The following is a 15,534-nucleotide window of genomic DNA, read 5'->3' as shown; positions in this document are numbered from 1 at the left end:
CTCCCTGCTCACATCCTTCGAGAAGGAATCAACGAAAAGAAAGGCAGGCAAGGTCCGATTTATTATCGATGCAACGGGGGTAGGAATAAAAAAGAACGACGACTCCCCGCATATGCATATAGATGGGTTGCAGCAAAGAAGCAAAATGTAAAGAGTGTTAACAGAGGAAACCAAAAAGAGAAAACAAAAAATAAAATTTGCTTGAGGATTACCGCAATCCAGCGGTGTTTTCGTCCCAGAAGTGGCCGAACACCCGAAAAACACCCGCTTCAAGCACCCGGCGTAATGAACCAGGGTTCAAGCCGCGAGTCTGCGACAAGCAAGCCATCCAACAAGAGGCAACGAAGCAGGGGACGTGGAGCCGCCAAGCTGGAACCGGTTTGGGGGTAGAGTTTTGGGCTGTCTGACAGGCTCGCTCCTGGCCAAAAGGAAGGCCAGCCTCTCGAGACACGGAACATATCTGCGGGAAGGGGGCTCGGGAGTGAGCAGCGTCGTTCACGATATGCAACGAAGAAGCTGACCAAGCTGTAGGCATTAAGCGGTTTTTCCATTATTGGAGGAGCAGGTCTCATAGTTATCAGATGCCGTCACTCATTTGTTTAGCTGGTCTGATAGAGTAAACATAGCAAGCTTGCTGCTGGGTCCTGGGAAATCCACAAAGAAGAAAAGCTTAGTTAAAACACGGAGTCATAACAATCATCTAGCTGGTTGACTAGAGCCGCAAAACGGTTCCATATTCTGACTGAAAGCTGGTGTATAAAGCCCAGCTTTGCTGGCGACTGAAAGCACAGGCAGAGTGTGTGCTGCTAGACGCGATCCCCGTTGGCGTCCATCCAGTCAGTATTAATTGCTACTCTGGCCCTTCCCTGCGAATAGTTCGAGGAGAGCAAGACGGATGATGCGTCACCAAGCCAGGGGTTCAGGCGTTAGTTCTTGCAGGGAGGCAAACCGCAGGCCCATCGCTCGTATTTCACCGGACTCGTTCGGCGGCAAGGCAAGTCATATTATTATTATTAAACTGTCGACGAGTCGAGAGGTCGAGAACGCCTTTGGCCAGATATGCAGCGTCGTCCGTCCGCATGCAAACGCCATCCGTCCGGTGGCTGCTGGTGAAACTGTGGCTAATCTTGGCCATGTGTTTGACCCAGAATGCCATGTGTTGGTGTTTATATGGAGATTGAACTCGCGAAGAAGAAATATAGAGAGCCGGAGGCCCTTCCGTCCCGTCCTTTCAATCTCAAGCCAACTGCAGGATCTGAAAGGCTGAGAAATATCTCATCTGCCCCTTGCTGTCCATCTCAACAGCATAGCAATGAAGAACAGCGTATCTCCCTGTGGAAGACCAAGATCCTGCTGGCAAACTGCCCCTATTTTTGTTGACGGCAGCATACCTATATTTTTTGCCCAAGAATCTAGTCGGGGATATGATGAATTAAATTCGACATATCAAGTTCCAAAATGTTAATAGTAATTCCAATTTCAATTTGGGCAACTAGGTAGTTATAAAGAGAACCGTTACACGTCACAGAAAGATGTGTCTAGGAGACCAGTGAAACCGGGAACACATTTTGTTTGTGGTGAATCCCTTCCATCTGGCGATTTAGTTAACTGATTGCCAGCAAGACGGGGCTCATCAAAGACACAGATCAAGCAGAGCCTGGGATATCGTAGAGCCTCGGATTTTACATCCACCTTCCGGACCAGCGTTGGGCACACACCCGTTTTCAAGTACCTCAGCTATCGCATCTAACTTCTCCTCCGAGGTGGCATACTGCATCAGTAGCTGATGGGCACGGGAGCAGGAAATTTCATCTCCTGCTTGGACAGAATCCAGCCCATCATCTGAGGTGGCAGTAAGTTGTGCTATGTCGGTATGGGGCTCGGCAGCGAGACGAGTAAGTATTTTGCAAGGGGGCAGGGTCCGCGGAGGGAGGCCCTTGTTGCAAGTAGATTTTCCCACCTGACGCTGCTGACAACTGCGAGATGACGATGACTCGATGCAAGAACTCAACTCGGCCTTGGAGGGGGTCTGACTGTTAGCCGGCGGAACACTCACTATAGGTGCTTCTGACGCATCAAGGATTCGGATCTTATCGTTGGAGTCAAATTGGCCCGAACATTGCTGCGAAGAGGTGGCAGATGGAGTGTCCAAATGCGGAACATCATCCTTCTGCGTACTGGGATCAATATCTTGCTTCGTCCGATCACTTGTCCGGCTTGCTACATCCATGTTGCACCTCTGTTGACAGGGACCTTGTCTCTCAGTTTCGAGCTGTCTCTTTCTCTGGAGCCATTCCTCAACTGTCTGCCGACTAAGCCCAGCAACAAAGCAGAGCTCTCTCAGATATCGATTCTCTTCTGCAACATGTCGAGCTGCTGCCTGAACCTCAACAGTAGCCTGAACACCTTCTTGCCGCAGTTGCCTCAGCTGCTTTTCGAGGCTGGCAATGTATTCCCTCTGACGCTCCCTGCTGCGGCGCTTGTTCTCCCGTATGCGCAGAGTGCGGTCAACGTCCTAACCCCAGGCCAATCAGCTTCAGTCCAGGCAAAAGGGGGCCAGCTAATACCTTATGGGGTGACATGCAGTGCGCCTGTCAAGTAACTAATCAGTTAGGCCTCTTATTGATCACGACTCAAGTATCACTGGATGAAGGAACCCCCAAGCTTCAGTCGACAAGAGCTTTGCGGAATGAGGGGCTCGCGAAAACAGTGACGGGCTGCTCGTGCATGATTGGCAGAGAGAGCCGATCTTATCTCCCATCAAGTTTCATCCATGCTAACTCGTTAGTTTAACAAGTTAAAAATGGCCTGCGGCTGATGAAAGGGGTTATTCTTTGACGATGCCGGGACCCCAAAACGATCATTGGTCCATTGCCAGCCACAAAGCTTCCGAGTGTTTACTCCCTCTATCGAATTCATAGTGCAATGAGAGCAAAGGGTCTCCTAGATATGTATATAAAAGAGCCAACAGAGACAATCATAATGAGTTGGCGCTTCATTCTCAGGCCGATTCTCTCTAGGCTCCTTATTTTTGAATAAAGTAGTTATGACAGGAACTACTGCAACATCCTTAGCAACAGGGCATCCCGCTACTGATATCGAAGCTCTTCCCTCAGCCAGTGGGGATGTCAACAAAGGGATGAACACGGAGTCTTTATCTGCGACCTCTGAAGCAAGCCCCTCGCAGGAAGAGGATGATCTGACCATTTCGAATGCGCCTAGGCTCCCCTTGCACCGTCTGTTCTGGTTCTTCTTCTATAATTTCGGCCTCTTCGCCTGGGGTGGTCCTGTCGCCCAAATCGCTCTTATCAAAGAGAAACTGGTCGTTCAAGACAAGTGGATTACACTTGCCAGATTCCAACGAGTCTTTGCTGTGTACCAAATCCTCCCAGGTCCAGAAGCCGCTGAGCTATGCATGTTCTTCGGGTGCTTGAGTGCTGGCAGAATCGGCGGTATCGTTGCCGGTGTGGCGTTCATCTTGCCTGGATTTACTCTGATGCTGGTTGCCAGCTACTTGTATAGTTTGGCAGGTTTTGAGAATAAATACGTGAATGCCAGCTTTCGAGCATTGCAGCCTATTGTAGCTGCTATGGTAAGTAGTGGACGCGTATTGACAAGGCAAGGCGTATGTATGCTAACGGGAAGTTAGATTCTGAGAGCTGTGCATAAGATAGCTGACCATTCAGTTGTCAAGCCCCGGACAAAGAAAGTAGACCCATTCCTGGTTATTGCGATGGTCTGCACGATGATCAATAGTGCCTTACGCATTAACATGTCAGTATTCGATAGCATGTCTTTGGCACGGAAGACGACTGACCTTTCTCTGCCAGCTTCATCTCTCTCGCTCTCTATGGTATCCTTTACATGTTCATCGCCCGCCGTCTTTGGATCCCCGCAAGTATTATCTTCATCCTCCAATATGTGGTATATGCCATATATGTTATCTTCCGTGGCGTACCCTCGCCGGTTTCCCTCGCTCTTGGAATCGCAAAATCACCGTCTCTCATCAACCTCTTCGTTCTAGGCTTAGTGGCCGGCACTCTCTCCTTCGGTGGCGCGTATACTGCAATACCATTCATCCAGGTTGAAGCCGTTCTCAAGGGCGGGTGGCTGTCTCAAAGAATTTTCATTGATTGCATTGCCATTGGAAATGTTCTACCAGCCCCTCTTGTCATATTTGCGACCTTCGTCGGTTTTCAAGGTGGCCTTGTAGATGGCGGTCTGGGGAATGCATTTGGAGGAGCAGTGGTAATTACAATTGGCATGTTCTTCCCTTGCTTTTTGTTTACCATTGCTGGGTTTGACCTCCTGGAAAAGCTGGTTCATAATAAGGTATGAGGGCAAACTCCCGTCTATTTTCGCAAGAAATATTTATCTGACCTCTTCCTCCAGTTCCTAGCAAGTTTCTTTGATGGCCTCTGTGGCTCCGTTATTGGTGTCATAGCGATTATTGCCTTCCAGATCCTGAAATCCAGCGTTAGAGGTGGCGAACAAGATTTCCAGCTCAAACCCGTGGAGCGGTCGGTTTCTAAAGCAGCGGACAGCGGTCCTGCAGCGGTCTTGTACTTACTCGCACTGGGTATTTTGTACAAGTCCAACAATAAGTGGGTTCCTCTCTTGCTTGTAGTTTTTGGGTCCGTCGCCGGGCAGTTTATATTTGTTGATTAGATGCCAGGGCCGATTTCAGGCGCTCAAGATGACTTGGCCTGTTGTCATCTGGCTGACTAGTTCTTGATTAATCTTGTCTAAAGGGAAACGGAGTTTCTGAATGTTGAATACAAACAGGAGGCCGTCTGTTTCACGCACCTTGAATATGGATTTTGTATCTAGGTTATGTCGAAGAACTTAGGTTAAAAATGCTGGGTCGAAGTGTAGTTATGAGGATCTATTTGAGCTGTTCTGCCTCACCCGTGCCTCGATGGGTCAGGGTGATTAAGGCAGCCTGCCTTGTAAGCTAGTCCGGCCTAGCATTTGCTAGAAGGACATATTGGCAAATATCTTTTAGTTATTCCCCGTTGATTGTAATGGGTAGTTCTTCAAAAGCCCGAACGAGGAACCTCGTGCCGTCAACGATAATCACTCGACCGGGCGAACGCCAGGGACCCTCTCCCTCGCCGCTGAACTGCAGGCTCTCGCCAGCAGCCACCAGAGATGGGAGATTGTCACACTCTGCTCCAACCGCATACTTGACAGCAGCGTTCTGTCCTGTGGTGGCATCCCATATCTCTCGCCGTCCAGAAACCGCTCCACCGGCTTTAGTCAGGACTGGCTTCCCATCAACCTGCTTCTCCTGGTACCACTGTGTCTGTCTCAGAGCAATGTAGTGGCCAGGCACACGGCCCAAGAATGTCTTCACCACCTTGACGCCCTCGTACCCCTGCTTGAGCATTGAGATGTTAGGAAGCATTTCTTCTGACTCGAGGACCCACGCATAGCCATGTCCCTTTGGCACGGTCTTAGGGATATCAAGACTCCTCCAGAGCTCCTCATATTCACAAACTGGAGCTCCTGGTAGGTCGTGACGGATCATCTTGCCGGTTTCGAGGTCGTCTCCATTGGAGAGCTTCTTGAAGGTGCCTATATCTGCGGTATCGAAGAGCTGGAGCGAGTCAATGGCGTGGGTGAAGACGACGATAGCTGTACAGTATTACCACCAGTTGTTAGCCGGTTACTAGATATCTCTCAAACTGAGCAGGTAGTTGGACGTCTTCACTTACACGGAGACGCGCTCTCAACGACTCTCTGGCCTGCCATCGCCCACTCGACCTTGCCGGACTCGCGATGGATTCGCAGGTCGACATACCATCCGCCCACCGAGAGCGAAGCTGTGTCCGTGGTCTCGTACGCAGGCTCTGGTGGCCATCTCAATGACACCCGAGTAGAGATATTCGCCGTGCTCACAGCCATAGTACAAGGACGTTAGTGGCCCTGAACAATCTGATGTTGCTGTTCTTCTCTCCCCGTGTGCAAGGCAAAAGTACTTCAAGAAACGGTGAAAAGTGCCCCGCGCCCGTTCTCCACGGGGATCTTCGTATACATAGGTACAGAAATGCGGTGCGATACTTGACCTGGAGGTAACTAGTTAAGCAACTGGCCAGAAAATACTATCAGCAGCGTCAAGTTGGTTCAACTCCGGAGTTATGTATTCAGCTATATTCGCTCGTAGCCTAGATAAGTATGTAACAAGTAGAAAACGCCTACACGCTATATACAAGTAGGTATGTTCGGTCATTGTTCAAGATTAGTGTAAATGTACTGTAGGGGCGTGAAGGAACCCAGCTTCATCGCCCCTGAAACCATCACGAATTCACATAACCGGGTCGGAGACGTAGGATGGAATAATTGGCTTCATTGCCTTTGGAGACCTGTTGCTATTTCCGGCACGGAATTGCTTCCACAGCATCTGCATTCGCTGGATCTGACCAGGAGAGAACTCATTCAAGCATGAACTAGGAGAAACAGTTAGCAATTGTTAAAGCCGGGCGATGAAGTGTAAGAAGTGAGCTTACTCGTAACTATAATCCATATAATTGTGGATGGAGTCGACGCCCTGCTGTGGACAGGAGTCCTTGCCTTTGGGACAACCGCTGGAGGGTTTACTTTGGACAGGAGTATCGTCAACCATGTCACCGTCCTGCTGGCAGCCTCCTCCATTGTCATTGAAGACGTGGTACAGACCTTCATGATGTAGTTAGAATACCGTACAAATCCCACTATCAAGACTAATGATGAACCACTTACCCATGAAGTGTCCAACCTCGTGGGTGGTGGTCCTGCCCTCATCGTAATTCTGCGCACTACCTCCCGGGACAGTATTGGAGTTGATCACACATCCATCCATGATGAGTTGTCTTTTGCCTGGGTTTTTCGTGGGGAAATGACAGAACTATTTCAATGTTAGCTGCCTTCCATTATTAAGGCTATTGAAAGACGGGTAGTAAAGGGAAAGCTTACACCAAGGAGGCCTTCCCTGAGCATGGGAACGAAATAGACATTGAGAGAATCGTAGCCACCCTTTCGCAGGGAGCTCTTCATGCCAAAATCATCATTGCCGGACGCCCATCCAGCGTTGTTGGTTCTCTCAGATCCTACGAGCTTGAAGCTGAATCCAGTTCCGCTGTAGTCCTTGTTCAACACCTCGATCTGTTTCTGCAGGGTATCATTCTATATATAAAGTTAGAAGACAACGAGTAAGTCATAACGGTTCTGGATGATAATTGTCATACATTAATCTGGCCCTTGTTACCATCAGTAATGACATGAAAGTAGGTATTGATCGTAACGTTGGCGGCAGTGGTGTTGCTGAAGCTAGAAGCACGAGCGTTGTCCATGGCTTCCATTAGCTCAGTGGCAAAGCCTTTGTGGGGGATAGCACCGCAGCCACGTTCAGCAGTGACCACAGAGCTGAGAGCAGCAATGGCTGCAAAAACAACAGAGAAACGCATCTTGAGGGCAAAAGATGTGTAGTCCCCGGGGGTAAGAAGGGAAGCTCTGAGAAATTTTTACGAGAGGATTCCAAGAGAAAAGAGAGAAATGGACGGGTAGCCATTCGTATATCTTTATATCCCCTTCATTTTCCCCTGGTAAAATTCTGCACTCTGCTGTATGCCGAAGTTATGCTTCATAATGCGGAATTTCGAACATCACGCATCCAGTCATTCCCACCATGCGGCCTTACGAGTCTCAGTTTTTGCTCCGGTCATGGATATTTGGAGCACTGATTGGAGGATACCATTGACGGAACCGACAACAGCGGCACAGATGGCGTGAAGGTTTTCATACTTCGTCTGGATGAAAGGAACCCCCATACTGATACCCATTAGCTATCACTGCCAAGTAACTCCGTCATGGGGAAGGGTGGTAGTGGAGCTTTGATGCAAAAAGGGAGCGGAAAATTTTTAAATGGCCGCCCGTGGAGGCCGGGCCAGGAACACCATCAAAGCGTCTGCACTCTCCAGAGCGTGTTGAGAAATCCAGCCGCGGCAAAGAAGCACGGTTGGGACACAAGACAGAATGGTATTGATATTTATACGAGCGTCAGAGGCACGGTATCAAAGGATGCCAATCACGAGCAGCAAGAGAGTCAGTGGCAACGCATCTGCCGTGCTGAGGATGTTTTACTTATAGATCACCCTCTGTGATGGAGCAGGAGGAATCTGCAACAGAGCATCAATTTCCTTGTGCAGGGTATTAACGGGATGATCGCTTCTTGAGACGTGGGGATGTCAAGCGCCGAGAAGGTTTCGTGTTGGTCAGATATGCACGTCAAAACAACATCCGCGCATCTCTGTCACACCAAGCCACAGCTGGCGCGCAGATCAAGCATCCTTTTCCCTGAATCACTCTGAAGAACGACGACGTTGCCGTGTCCACCGTTTGTCGAGTTGACGGTTCGAAACGTCAGGGAAGCGTTTCAGACCGAGGTTACCTTAAGGTTTTTGTCTCCGCATGGGACGGGCACTTTGCCCAATAGGGCATGGCGCCGAGGTCTGAACGCATTATGTAATCTTAGCCTCTATCTCGGCTTGTCCGCCGCCAACGTCGAGCAGCTTTTTCTTGACAGCAAAGAGCACAAAGCAGCCGCACTGTGGACTCAGGGCATAGATTCCCACGCCTTGCGGTCCATCTGGCTGCACCACGCGCACTTTGAATAGTTAACTAGGAGTTTGCTTCTGGACCCACAAGCCGTTGCAAGGCGTCATGATACCCAGATCCCTTGGGCCACTACGGAGCAACACATGGCCAACCCAACACGCACAGCCGCTACCTTCGCCACATTTCCTAGTGAAATGCTTCAGATGGTTGGCTGCTATCTTGGGCTATGAGATCTCAGTGCTCTATTAGAACAGCAAAGCGGCTCCGCACGGGGTTTACCCTTCGTTTCGACCAAGATGGCACTGTGTGTAATCGGGCTATTGCGGAGGAATTCCGAAACTGTCCTTTGCCGGTGGCCTATATCTTCAGGCAACACAGGCTATGCTACCCTATCGTTACAGAGTTCAAAGTGGAAACGGTGTTGCCAGAAAGTAACATGTACTTCAAGCTGGCTTTGGAATATTCTGCTCAAAATATATAACTGGGTCTCGTCCAGCAATACTCAGGATAGAGTGGATATTTTGGGTCCATCAATAGATGATTCTGAGGCTTTGGACGATGCTATTATATCGGACTTTCCGCCGATATATATGCTGTTAATAGATGCTGGATTCAAGCCCTAAGTGCTTGACATCACCACTCCGACCAAAATTCAAACAGTGCATGGCGTTGCCTGGTCAGGACGCACTGATCGATTTTCGTTACTTATGGATCATGGCTGCTCTCTTAGTCTTAGCGGACCTGAAATCGCCTTATAATGACAACCGCTGCATTTTGGGGCACAAGAGATTCTACATCATTTTACGATTTCAAACAATCAAACCGCCGTATCGGAGATTCACTTGGACGCAGTTATCTTAACACTCGGACCGAAATTTTTAGGTGGCTTCAGAGGGCGCAATCATTAAACGTGACGTTGGAAATGCTCCTGCACTTCCCTAGTGATGCAAAGGCCCCCCGGCCCCTGCGGGATAATATTACCAACCTACTCCCCCTATACCGTGCGGGAGAGACGGGCTTGAGGATATCACTGAACTCTTACTTGACCACGGACCAAGTCTTAACCACAAACACTTTCATGATACCCCGTTTAGTTCTGCAATTGAAAAAGGTACCTGGGGGATTGTTCAAATACTTCTAACGAATGGCACAGATATCTTAAGATGTGAAACTATAGACGAGGGAGATAGGAATGGCTCTTACAGTACTAAGCTAGAAATCATTGGCCATCCCACATAGTATATTGGCGTGGAGCCGGCCAATGATTCCTGACAAGGGCCAGTATGTCCCATAATTGATTGCAGCTTAGAGCTGTCATCTAGACGTCGCCACCCTCATGCCCTTTGAAAGCTCCGAAGTGGTTTGCCATGTGCAGACTCTAGTACCTCCATTCCGAAGGACGAAGAGCAAGAACCAGTTGATTTGGGAGATGTAAAATCGCCGGAAGACAGAAACGTAGCTCGAAAAAAAAAAAAAAAAAAAAAAAAAAAAAAAAAAAAGGCGTAAACGAGATTGCTACAAAGAGCCGGAGCGCAGGGAGGGCCAGGGTATCGACTATTTCATAGACGTAGACCAATTGGTTTGCTGCGTGAATATAACTAGTTGATCCCCAGTAGTTATAAAACTAATGGACCAACTAGTTATACTTTAACAATATATACTGTGCTTGACACAACATATACGGTTGACTTAAAACCATATAAAGAGCTAAGCATAAGCTTTTTGCACTCCATCATTAATGGACATACTCTACAGCTGTCGAATGTGCTTGGCCGTAGGCCACATACAAAATATCAACATCTATGCATTGCATTGGCACAATTAAGACAATAGCACAAACATAGGTAATAGTAGTACTAATACAGGGGCAGTATAAAAGTGACAAAACTTTCTATTCCTCCTCCTTAAACCCGTCCGGAGGAGTCTATTCGGTGGACTTGATGTCGACTTTTCCATCTTGATGCACACTTGCAACGCTCTGCCGTTGGCCGGTTTTATTTTCAGCAGCAGCCTTGCTAGCAATCTCCTTCAGAGACGGTGCTTCAGTTGCTTCCACCGCCACTCTAGTGACTCCTGGAGTGGCATCGGCGATTTCATTTACCTCCCCGTCCGTTAATATATCGTTAATGCGTGCAGCCCTAGATTGCACAAGCAGGGTAGTGGGACCTTGGAATTGCAAAAATAGCTATTTTTTATAGGTGATTAGCCGATAAGTCACAGATTCAACATTGGTTTGAGCACATACTCTATCACCCCAAATAGTCCTTCTTGTCCATGTTCTGAAAGTATGGAAAATCTTCATCAGCGCCATCCAAGTGTCTGATTTTGATAGATTTGACACAAGGTTAGTATTAGATAGGCGTTTTCCAATACCCAAATTGGGCACCTGGAATCTCAGGGTCGTCGACTTGAATCTATAAGGCTGCGGAGGAGTCTGTGTTATCGTGTAGGCAATCACATTCCTGCATACAATACATTAGTGTATGATCAGTGTATGAGGGGAAATTCCGGACTAGTTCCACATACCCTGGATGGGCGATATACTGCTCCCCTTCTTTGAGCTTTATAGAGTATATTTGTCCCTTCCCAGCTAGTGCAATAAGTCCTCGTCCTGTAACCTCAGAATTTCCCCAATGCATTACACTCTTCCCAGATCAGCTCCCTATACGATCATTATGGAACAAGGTAGGGTGATATATACCAACTGACTGTTGATTCTTGGCTTTACTGTCAACGAATGACCTGTCCACGCAAGAAGAGCGTTCCGCTGCGCCAGCATCCAATCTACTGTTCCATTGAGCTGTAGAAGAGCGAGCGACGTCACTGGAGATTTTACGGAAATTAACGCAGATACGGGGCTAGTTGAGGATATCTACCAACGGGAATGGTCAGAACCAAGTAAATTCATGATGAGAGAAGGACTTTCTAACCTTTTGGTATAGAAACGGAATTCCAAGTGCCGCCCGCCGGAATGGCTCAAGGATCCGCAGAGTAGAAACGACCTTTTATAATATTTCCATTTAGCCATGTATTCCAGCAATTCTTCCGTATATATGTTGGCAGCCATACATTTTCTGCTTTTCCGCTTAATCCTACAAGGGTTCCACGCCTTGTATAAAGGTTTTGGGATGCCGACAGGGAGACGGAAAGTAAGGAATAGGGCGAGCCGACAACTTCGAATTTGGCATCTGTAGCAAAGGTCAGCGTACGAGTTAACGTAAATCAGAATGATACACACTAACCCGGAGATATAGCAGATCTAGCGGTCGTCGAGGCAGTGTGGAAGTTGTCGCTTGTCACCGAATCGAGTTGGCTGCTCGGTATGGCTTGGATATGAATCTGTCTCCTCCGGCCGCATCTCGGTCCCGGCTTAAGACAGCTCGACGGCCTGACGCCCCTTGCGGCAATTGATCGCTTCATTTATGCGACTGCGTATTCCGCAAGCTGGGTAGACACTCAATGCCTGGCCTCTTGCTGCGGGTTTTTCGGCGATTCGTCGCAGAAATGCAACTTTCCATCAGGTTCAAGAAAACATGACGATGCAAACAAACAAGGCAAACAAGCTCGAAATGAGGCTCCGAACTCAATTTATCACGCAAAGGCGTGGCTTGCCGGTTTGATGCAAATATCTGACAAGCCTTTTGTCTCGTTGCTCGTGGGCAAGGCGTGGACCTCAGGACTCTTCGGGAAGAGCGGGAGAAGTGGTAGTTAGTTGTACAGTGCCTGGTAAGTGTTCTCTACGTCCAGCTGGTGAATAGTTCCGCTGACTCACTTTGTATGTAGTTAGTTATAGGATCGTGGATAGACGCATGAAACCGCCCTATCATGACATCATGAAATTTCGAGAGATAGGGAAAGCGAATTACTAGAATACTTACTCTGCATTAGCTGCAGAGCCTATCCATTGCGCGACGACATGCTTCTACGAACCGCGCAATTGCATTATCGCGTTGCGCACAGAAACCTTTCTTGGTCCCGTGTGCGTCTTTCGGGGCAGCCCGGCCAGGGACTATATCGCCATGAAGGAGCCTGCTGCGCCTTCACAACCTGGGGGAAGTTGTCGAAAGAGCAACCTGGTGATGCCTTGAAAAAGACTGCAAGGTCTAGTAAGGGGATTGCACAGTCTGCTACGGACAAAGTACGGAATGCTGGGGAGAAGGAAATCGCGAGCCCTTCAAACCCAGGAAACAAGAAGCCGGGAACTTTGCTCTCGGAGACTACTGTCACCTCCAAAGAACAGAGAAAAGTTGACTGGGCCATTATGAAAGAGATGGCAAAGTATCTTTGGCCAAAGGTGGGCGCAAATCATAGTACAGTGCATTGGAGAACCTCTACTAAATGACGTAGGACGACTGGAACACAAAACTTCGAGTCGGGATAGCTCTATCTTTGCTTGTAGGCGGAAAGGTTTGTTGCTATGGAGCCTCGGACATTATAGTACATTCTGGCTGATCAATTTCTAGATTCTCAATGTTCAAGTTCCATTTTACTTCAAAAGCATAGTCGACTCTATGAATATTGATTTTATGGCAATAGGCGATACTGCCTGGACAGTTGGAGGATCCATGATAATAGCATGTATGAACTTGCCCTTATCTGAGTGCTTGAAATTTTGACCCCTAACTAGAGAACACGAGTATAGATGGCGTCACAAGAATTGGAGCAACATTGTTTCAAGAGTTGAGAAACGCTGTATTTGCCAGCGTTGCTCAAAAAGCAATCCGAAAGGTTGCTCGCAATGTCTTTGACCACCTTCTCAGACTTGACCTGAATTTTCATTTAAGTCGCCAAACCGGAGGTCTTACTCGCGCCATCGACAGGGGAACAAAAGGCATCAGTTTTTTGCTCACGTCCATGGTCTTTCATGTGTTCCCAACCGCGCTGGAAATCTCAATGGTTTGCGGAATTTTGGTATGACCTCCTTTCATTAACGTGCATTAAATTCTGTTTGCTAACGAATTCTCTAGACGTATCAATATGGCGCTAAGTTTGCTGCTATCACTGCTGCAACAATGCTAGCCTACACTGCTTTTACCATCACTACTACGGCCTGGAGAACAAAATTTCGAAAGCAAGCAAATGCAGCTGATAATCAGGGGGCAACAGTAGCAGTTGATTCCCTGATTAATTATGAGGCTGTGAAATATTTTAATAACGAACAGTTTGAAGTTTCGCGGTATGACCAGGCATTGAAGAAGTATGAAGCCGCTTCAATTAAGGTCACAACTTCACTGTCATTGTTAAACTCAGGCCAAAATATGATCTTCTCGAGTGCGCTGGCTGCCATGATGTACCTGGCATCTGATGGCGTGGCTACGGGACAGCTAACAGTTGGCGACCTTGTAATGGTTAATCAATTGGTATTCCAACTTTCGATGCCCCTCAACTTCCTGGGATCTGTGTACAGAGAGCTCAGGCAGTCATTGATGGACATGGAGACTCTTTTCAACTTACAAAAGGTCAATATTAACGTTAAGGAAGCGCCCGATGCGAAACCTTTACAGCTTCGTCAAGGCGGAGAAATCCGATTCGAAAATGTCACCTTTGGGTATTTGCCAGACAGACCAATCTTGAAAAACGTGTCCTTCACCATTCCAGCTGGCAAGAAAATCGCCATTGTCGGGCCAAGTGGATGTGGAAAATCAACAATACTCCGGCTACTTTTCCGATTCTATGACGTGCACGAGGGCCGTATATTGATTGACGGCCAAGATATCCGCGGCCTGACTGTGTCAAGTCTGAGAAAGGCGATTGGAGTTGTGCCACAAGACACTCCTTTGTTTAATAACACGATCAAACACAACATCCGCTACGGGAAGATCGATGCTACTACTGAGGAGGTCAAGCGGGCCGCACAACGAGCCCATATTCACGACCTCATCGAGCGGTTACCCGCTGGATACGATACCCCCGTTGGAGAACGAGGGATGATGATATCAGGTGGTGAAAAACAGCGACTAGCAGTCTCCCGATTGATTTTGAAAGACCCGCCCTTACTCTTCTTCGATGAAGCGGTGTGTTAACTCCTTTGCATCTTTCGAAATAATTCGCGGATCAGCGCTTTTACTAATTCTAACTGAAACAGACCTCTGCCCTCGACACATATACGGAGCAAGCCCTGCTTCAAAACATCAACAGCATTCTAAAGGACAAGGCTCGAACAAGTGTGTTTGTAGCACATCGGCTTCGCACGATCTATGACAGCGATCAGATTATTGTTCTAAAAGACGGCCATGTGGTAGAAAGCGGCACGCATATCGAACTTCTCGATTTAGGCGGCGTGTACGCCGAACTATGGAATAGTAAGCCGCTTCCCAGGCTCAGCCCTTATTCACAGTCCGCACGCTAACATGTCTCAAAATAGCCCAAGAAACCGACATTGCCACTGTATAAGTCCCAGCTCAGGTTGATAGGGGAATTGGAAGATAAAACTGGAGGATATATAGAGGATCTCGGTGATACTATACCCATTTTTCCGGTGTTTTCTTGCGCAAGGGTTCTTTCATTTTTTTTTTTTTCCTTCCTTTTTTAAGGACGGTCAAGCGTCTAAAATTAGATGAATGCTGTGTAGATATCAATACTTTGAATGTCTGTGAATAGGCTCGCCGATGTGCTGGTTACTACTCCTTCAAACCACTTTCTAGCTCTCTGCACAGCCACTACACCTGTAGGAAACTAGCAACCTCGTATCCAAGTACTGTCTCTACAGGGATATATGTATTATCGGACAACCAAGAACTTCAATAACAAGAATGCCAATCAAAAAAATATGTACTATGAGATCACTTGCTGGTCAGGCGATGCTTATGTAATATTTACCAGTGACCGTCGTGAACTTCCCCAGAGTTTCTGCAGCGTCCACCTGCATCTCAAGGCAGATTTGCCCCGTCGATATTCGTTTCCATTTCTCCGGTCCTGGGCCTGCAGTACCCTCTTTTC

General features: G+C 47.9%; 7 protein-coding genes across 7 annotated transcripts; 3 read left to right on the top strand and 4 right to left on the bottom strand.

The window, feature by feature from the left end:
• Positions 1–1,149: 1,149 nt before the first annotated feature.
• On the top strand, positions 1,150–1,380 carry ARB_07499 (uncharacterized protein; the record flags this gene model as incomplete). Its single annotated transcript, XM_003014148.1, has 1 exon — positions 1,150–1,380. The coding sequence occupies one exon, from the start codon at positions 1,150–1,152 to the stop codon at positions 1,378–1,380; it is 231 nt and encodes a 76-aa protein (XP_003014194.1).
• Positions 1,381–1,515: 135 nt separating this feature from the next.
• Positions 1,516–2,582, bottom strand: ARB_07498 (uncharacterized protein; the record flags this gene model as incomplete). The annotated part of the gene is made up of 3 exons (XM_003014147.1): positions 1,516–1,657; positions 1,719–2,468; positions 2,521–2,582. The coding sequence occupies 3 exons, from the start codon at positions 2,580–2,582 to the stop codon at positions 1,516–1,518; spliced, it is 954 nt and encodes a 317-aa protein (XP_003014193.1).
• Positions 2,583–3,046: 464 nt separating this feature from the next.
• Positions 3,047–4,668, top strand: ARB_07497 (uncharacterized protein; the record flags this gene model as incomplete). The annotated part of the gene is made up of 4 exons (XM_003014146.1): positions 3,047–3,592; positions 3,650–3,774; positions 3,831–4,332; positions 4,393–4,668. The coding sequence occupies 4 exons, from the start codon at positions 3,047–3,049 to the stop codon at positions 4,666–4,668; spliced, it is 1,449 nt and encodes a 482-aa protein (XP_003014192.1).
• Positions 4,669–5,005: 337 nt separating this feature from the next.
• ARB_07496 (uncharacterized protein) lies at positions 5,006–5,907 on the bottom strand (the record flags this gene model as incomplete). The annotated part of the gene is made up of 2 exons (XM_003014145.1): positions 5,006–5,637; positions 5,718–5,907. The coding sequence occupies 2 exons, from the start codon at positions 5,905–5,907 to the stop codon at positions 5,006–5,008; spliced, it is 822 nt and encodes a 273-aa protein (XP_003014191.1).
• A 400-nt stretch (positions 5,908–6,307) lies between these two features.
• On the bottom strand, positions 6,308–7,445 carry ARB_07495 (metalloprotease MEP1; the record flags this gene model as incomplete). The annotated part of the gene is made up of 5 exons (XM_003014144.1): positions 6,308–6,449; positions 6,510–6,678; positions 6,742–6,886; positions 6,955–7,164; positions 7,227–7,445. 5 exons carry the CDS (start codon positions 7,443–7,445, stop codon positions 6,308–6,310), a joined length of 885 nt encoding a protein of 294 aa, XP_003014190.1.
• Positions 7,446–10,519: 3,074 nt separating this feature from the next.
• On the bottom strand, positions 10,520–11,234 carry ARB_07494 (mitochondrial protein Fmp26, putative; the record flags this gene model as incomplete). The annotated part of the gene is made up of 3 exons (XM_003014143.1): positions 10,520–10,780; positions 10,841–11,057; positions 11,122–11,234. The coding sequence occupies 3 exons, from the start codon at positions 11,232–11,234 to the stop codon at positions 10,520–10,522; spliced, it is 591 nt and encodes a 196-aa protein (XP_003014189.1).
• Positions 11,235–12,511: 1,277 nt separating this feature from the next.
• On the top strand, positions 12,512–14,944 carry ARB_07493 (uncharacterized protein; the record flags this gene model as incomplete). The annotated part of the gene is made up of 5 exons (XM_003014142.1): positions 12,512–12,889; positions 13,059–13,173; positions 13,238–13,506; positions 13,563–14,609; positions 14,681–14,944. 5 exons carry the CDS (start codon positions 12,512–12,514, stop codon positions 14,942–14,944), a joined length of 2,073 nt encoding a protein of 690 aa, XP_003014188.1.
• Between the last annotated feature and the right edge of the window lie 590 nt (positions 14,945–15,534).

Source organism: Trichophyton benhamiae, assembly GCF_000151125.1.
Source record: "Trichophyton benhamiae CBS 112371 chromosome Unknown Abenha-F-W-01a06.fp72, whole genome shotgun sequence".
Taxonomy (NCBI): Eukaryota; Fungi; Ascomycota; class Eurotiomycetes; order Onygenales; family Arthrodermataceae; genus Trichophyton; species Trichophyton benhamiae.
Note: the sequence above shows the minus strand (reverse complement) of the source record. Positions and strands in the feature narration are given on the sequence as shown.